Below are 5152 nucleotides of genomic sequence, written 5' to 3'. Positions count from 1 at the left end.
CACACACACATACACACACACACACACACACATACACACACACACAGGATCAGATCAGGTTCTGGAGTCTAACTCCAGACTGGTTCTGGATCAGGACTAAAGGCGTCTCACCAGTTTGTGTCCCACAATCGATTTCTCAAACTTCCCGTCGAACGCTCCCCAAATTTTTATCAGCTTGTCGGCAGCTGCAGAGAGACGTTACCATGGTTACCGCAACATCACAGCACAGACTCATCAACGCTCACGGCTGAATTCACGATCAGACCGTAACAACAGAATCTGATTTAAACTGATGTCACCAGTTTCTGCTGACAGATTCACAGTTAGGATCGTGTGTGTGTGTGTGTGTGTGTGTGTGTGTGTGTGTGTGTGTGTGTGTGTGTGTGTGTGTGTGTGCGCGCGTGTGCGCGCGGTCCTCACAGGAGCTGGCGAGCCATTCTCCGTTGGGGCTGAACTTGACAGAAGAGACGGCCTTGGTGTGTCCGGCCAGCGTGAACTTCACTGTGTAGTTTGGTTTGGCCGGATTAGACTGCAGATACACACACACACACACACACACACACACACACACACACACACACACACAGAGTTTATTTCTCCTGCAAGTTGTCAATGTTCAAACACAAACAGTAGTCTGGATGTTAAAAACTAAACTGATTTTGACTGATTCTCTAAACTGACGAAAGTGAAAGTAAAATTTAAAATCAGCTGCAGGTGAATCTGATTTTTGTGAACTCCTGTAGCATCTTACACAAAGTGTTATTTGCTGATGACACAAATTGATTCTCATCCACAAAAACCTAAACGATCAGAAAAATAGGTGAAGGTGGACACGTGATTTAAATGCAGCAAATATAAGCCAGAAAAGCGTCATTATTTTTCATTTCAATAGAAATAGAAGAAATGTGTAAATCTACGTGAACAGTGTCGGGGCTCCGCAGTGAAGGTGAGAGAATAAAAACAGGAATTCAGTGTTTGTTTCTAAATCTTAATAAGTCGTTTAATCAAAACTCAGATTTGTTTTAAGCGTAAAACATACTGGACGTAAATAACAGTTGTTCAGTTTTATTTCATTTTCTAAAAATGCTGTATGCAAAACATGACAGAAAGTAGTGAACTGATTTTTTATAAAATGTTTTAGAAGTTGGCACATGAACGATTCAACAAAGCTCAAAGTGTTAAAATGACACTAAATGAACAGTGTATCTCAGGAGATAATAACTGTCATTCAGACATTAAAAGTCATATTTCTGTTATTTTAGCCTTGATGATTTACAAAATAGCAATTAACTTATTTTTCAAAATACATTTACGTGCCTGACCATTTATGGGTTAAACTGTGCTGCCGTATGTCTCTATTAATGGTGTCTGACCAATATAACCAGTGAGCAGACTGGTGGGACTAATATTCTAGGACCATTTGTTTAAAATGAAATCAAATAAGAAAATAATCCTTAAAAGGTCTCACAAAGGGGAAAGTACTTTATTACAGCAGCAAATGGAAACCAAAGCAAACTAAGTACAAGACAAATAAAGCAAAAGGAACAACGTAAACAGAGTAAACAAGACGTAAAACTCAATCATTCAAAATCAGATTTACACGTCAATTAGTGTCGTTTAGTTTGAGGTTTGTCAGAAACCGCTCTTCTCTTTCTGAAATCCAGACAGCATGTCAGTAAACAAATGTTAAAAACGATTTTCTTTGCGTCTGATTTGTCTTTTCTTCAGTTTATCAGTTTCAAAATCTCCACCGTGTCTGAAGAATTGAACTTTTAGCAGTTTTTTTGTGAATACATTAAAGTAAAGAACATCGGAACAAACATATAATGATCAATAATCAGATTTTAAAGAGCTGACAGAGAACATAAGTGATGGTGGTGAAGCTGCAGCTGATATAAACACAGATCAGTCTGTTTACAGCTAACTGAAGCTAACAGCAGCTAACTAAAGCTAACGGACCGTCAGCGGCTCAACGGACCAACCGGAGCGGCTGTCCCGGGGTCCGGAGCGCCGTCAGCCCGGCTGGCTCACCTTACTGCCGGAGCCCGAGGAGGAGGAAGGCTGCTTGATGTTTTCTGTCTCTGGTTTCTTCTCTTCTGTCGCCATGTTGTCCCGTTAGCTCCTGTTAGCTCCCGTTAGCTCCCGTTAGCTCCTGTTAGCTCCCGTTAGCTCCCGTTAGCTCCTGTTAGCTCTGTTTTGATTCTCTGCTAGTGAGCGGAGCTAACTCAAAGCTAGCCGCAGATGCTAACAGCGCTAACTGTGGTTTTACGCCGCAGTCGGCGCGGGTTCCGGGTCAGAACCGGTACCGTGTTAACGACTTGAACCGGGCCTGGACCGCGTCCGATCCGGGTCTCGGCGCTGGATCGGGACGGTCAGAAAAACTGAGGTTAGCCTGTTAGCGTCTATTGGCTTCGGCTGCTACAGACCAGAATGTGCTGGGAACATGGAGCTTCTACCGCGCATGCGTTACAGAAAGTCAGACGGTGAGTGAAGAGGTTCAGAAATTATATTAACACAAGTAGAGCGCGATTTTTTATTTTTCCACTATTATTTAAAAACTGGGGACTTCAGAGGCATTTTTTGGAATTGAAGACATGAGCCCAAAATATAATAAATAAGCTATTTTTTTAATAAACCCGTGGGCCCACATTTTGGAGGGCATGTTTTATATAAAAACTTTTTAAGATTTAATTTTTCTCTGACATTTGACATCCACGCTTTCTCCGTCTTTGAATAGACAAATATATCATGAATCAAGTAAAAACCCAAACAATGACAGTAAACCAAGTTATGGAGTAAAGAAAACCACAAGTGTTACAGAAACTGTATTTCATTTTTTAATACGATTTACATAGACATTAATAAATTTGTTTTTAGTTTACTCTATTTATTCAAAGATTAATACATTAATTTACAAAGTAATTAGTTATTGCTGTCGGACATGTCCACGCGCTGGAGCGGTCTGTCGGATAATATATGTCGGTAATATCGTAATGAAAATATCATGTTATTATCATAATTTTAATTCATATTACATTTAAGCCATTTTTTTCCTGTTCATGATTTTTTTTGTATCACACTGAAGATGGTTTACAGCAGGGGTATTCAAATAATAATTATTATTATTGATTCAACTTTCCAGCATTATATGAAAATGAAAAGCTCCATCTTAAACAAACTTCAGGTAAATTGAAGCACATTGTGCTGATAATAGTCCAACCTCTCCTGACTGCAGGACTCTGACTTCAGCTTCTGTCAAACTTCTGTGCTGTTAATCATTTTACTCAGGAATTAAAAACTTTTGAGTCGGCCTACTTCTCCTATAGCTGCCAACAGCCTGCCGACATTCACAGTTAGAGAAAGGCTGAAAATAAGCTCATGTGCTTGTGGCCCCGGGCCCCCAAAATGAACAGAAGGTCCAGTTCTGGTCCGGGATCAGTTCTCAGTGAGTCCCCGCAGAGGAAACCAGCAGCTGACGATGACAGCAGTGACCGACCCCGCCCACTGCCAACCGCCATTACACAGCGACCAATCACAGCAGGCCACCGAAACTCCGGGAAGCTCCTTCTGCTGACAGTGACGAGACGTTGCACAACCCCGAGACAAGACCAGGTCCAGAGACTCTGAGGACACAGAGGGGAGGAGGATCTGATGAAATGTAACGTTTGATTATCTTTGATTGAAAGTCAAAGTTCAAGACTGAAAGAGAGAAGTTAGCCGAGGAGGGAGGACGTCCTTTGTTCAGCTATGAGGTGTACCCCAGGGTTCAACGCTGGGTCCATGTCTTTTTTACATCCCAAAAAATTTTTAAGAAAAAAATAATTCAGAAATCATCAAAATGTCTTGCAATAAAAATTGTTTAAAATATTTTAAGACAAAAAAATCTAATTAATCTAATTTGTTTTTTAAAAAAGTGTTTTTTTATTGATTAAAAAAAGGCATAGGTAAAAATCACCAAACAATGCAAAATGTTTAAAATAAAAACACCCAAGATTTTTAACAAAAATAAAAATTAAAAAACACTTTTTTTTCTTCCCCAAATAGTGAAATGAATTATCTCCAGCAGCTCCTTCCTCTCTGAGAGGAGGACGAGATCAGCTGCCAGATAACAGGGACGATTAGTGATTGTTATTGACATGTGATGTCATTGTTATTGTTTATAAAGAGCTGCTGACACGTATGTTACATGTCACACTGCAGGCGCACGCTGTTGTGTTAAAGCTGTATTGTTTCTGTGATGCCAGCATGCTGTCTAAAATCACACTCTGGAGACACATGATGCCGCCATCTGATTGGTTCAGTAGAGACGGGACGTCAGAGAGACTCTGTGGAAACAAACAGACTGACAGAGACAGAGGGACAGACAGGTACTGACGGCTGTAGGTGGTGATGCAGAGTCGCAGTTTGAATCCTCTCTCGGTTCGACTGCAGTTTACGACTTCTGGTTGGCTACAACCGAGCTCCACGTAGCCCCGCCCCCGGCCCCGCCCACCACCTACATTACAACCAAAACACTGCAGACAGCCTCCTGACACACACACACACACACACACACACACACACACACACACACACAGAAACCATTATCACAGCTCCTCTGACGGCTAAAACACTTTAAATATTAATGAAGAAATAATAAAAGAAATATTAAAATAAATTCTAAAGAAAGACGATGTGAACATGTGTGAAGTGGGTCATGTGGAGCAGAGCGAGCACTTCAGGGTCAGACAGGTGTGTAAAGGTCAAAGGTCAGCGCCTGCAGCTCTGTTAGCGTCTCATTTCGACACTGAATCACATTAACATTTAGACTGAGGACAGCTGCAGGGCACTCCTTTCAAAATAAAACCCCACCAAACCGCAGAGCTGCAGCTTACTCCTTTCAAAATAAAATACCAAACTTCAGAGCTACAACAAACACATCTCATCAATATGATTATTGATCACTGATGCTCAGCTGTGACAAAACTTTACTTTTTTTATGTTAAATTTAATATACAAATCATCATCCTAATAACAAGGTCTTTTAATATTTATGACATTTAAAATAACACCAGGTAATAAAATTAGAGAGATAGTAAATAAATCAGATATTAAATGAAATCATATATATATTAAATAATATCAGACATCTTTTAAATAAATCAGATATTTG

General features: G+C 40.2%; 1 protein-coding gene across 1 annotated transcript; it reads right to left on the bottom strand.

Moving 5' to 3' along the window:
• Positions 1-28: 28 nt before the first annotated feature.
• Positions 29-2437, bottom strand: LOC121937753 (WD repeat-containing protein 5-like). Its single transcript, XM_042481073.1, has 3 exons — positions 2032-2437; positions 421-529; positions 29-185 (listed from the first exon to the last, which is right to left on the bottom strand). The coding sequence occupies exons 1-3, from the start codon at positions 2104-2106 to the stop codon at positions 97-99; spliced, it is 273 nt and encodes a 90-aa protein (XP_042337007.1). The 5' UTR covers positions 2107-2437; the 3' UTR covers positions 29-96.
• Positions 2438-5152: the final 2715 nt, after the last annotated feature.

This window comes from Plectropomus leopardus, unplaced genomic scaffold (assembly GCF_008729295.1).
Source record: "Plectropomus leopardus isolate mb unplaced genomic scaffold, YSFRI_Pleo_2.0 unplaced_scaffold27369, whole genome shotgun sequence".
NCBI lineage: Eukaryota > Metazoa > Chordata > Actinopteri > Perciformes > Serranidae > Plectropomus > Plectropomus leopardus.
Note: the sequence above shows the minus strand (reverse complement) of the source record. Positions and strands in the feature narration are given on the sequence as shown.

Excerpts from the sequence above, each read along its gene's own strand:
- LOC121937753 (XM_042481073.1), bottom strand. The coding sequence starts at position 2,106 with ATGGCGACAGAAGAGAAGAAACCAGAGACAGAAAACATCAAGCAGCCT. Across the intron at positions 530-2,031 it reads CCTCGGGCTCCGGCAGTAAG|TCTAATCCGGCCAAACCAAA; the intron begins GTGAGCCAGCCG and ends GTGTATCTGCAG. Across the intron at positions 186-420 it reads AGAATGGCTCGCCAGCTCCT|CTGCCGACAAGCTGATAAAA; the intron begins GTGAGGACCGCG and ends GTCTCTCTGCAG.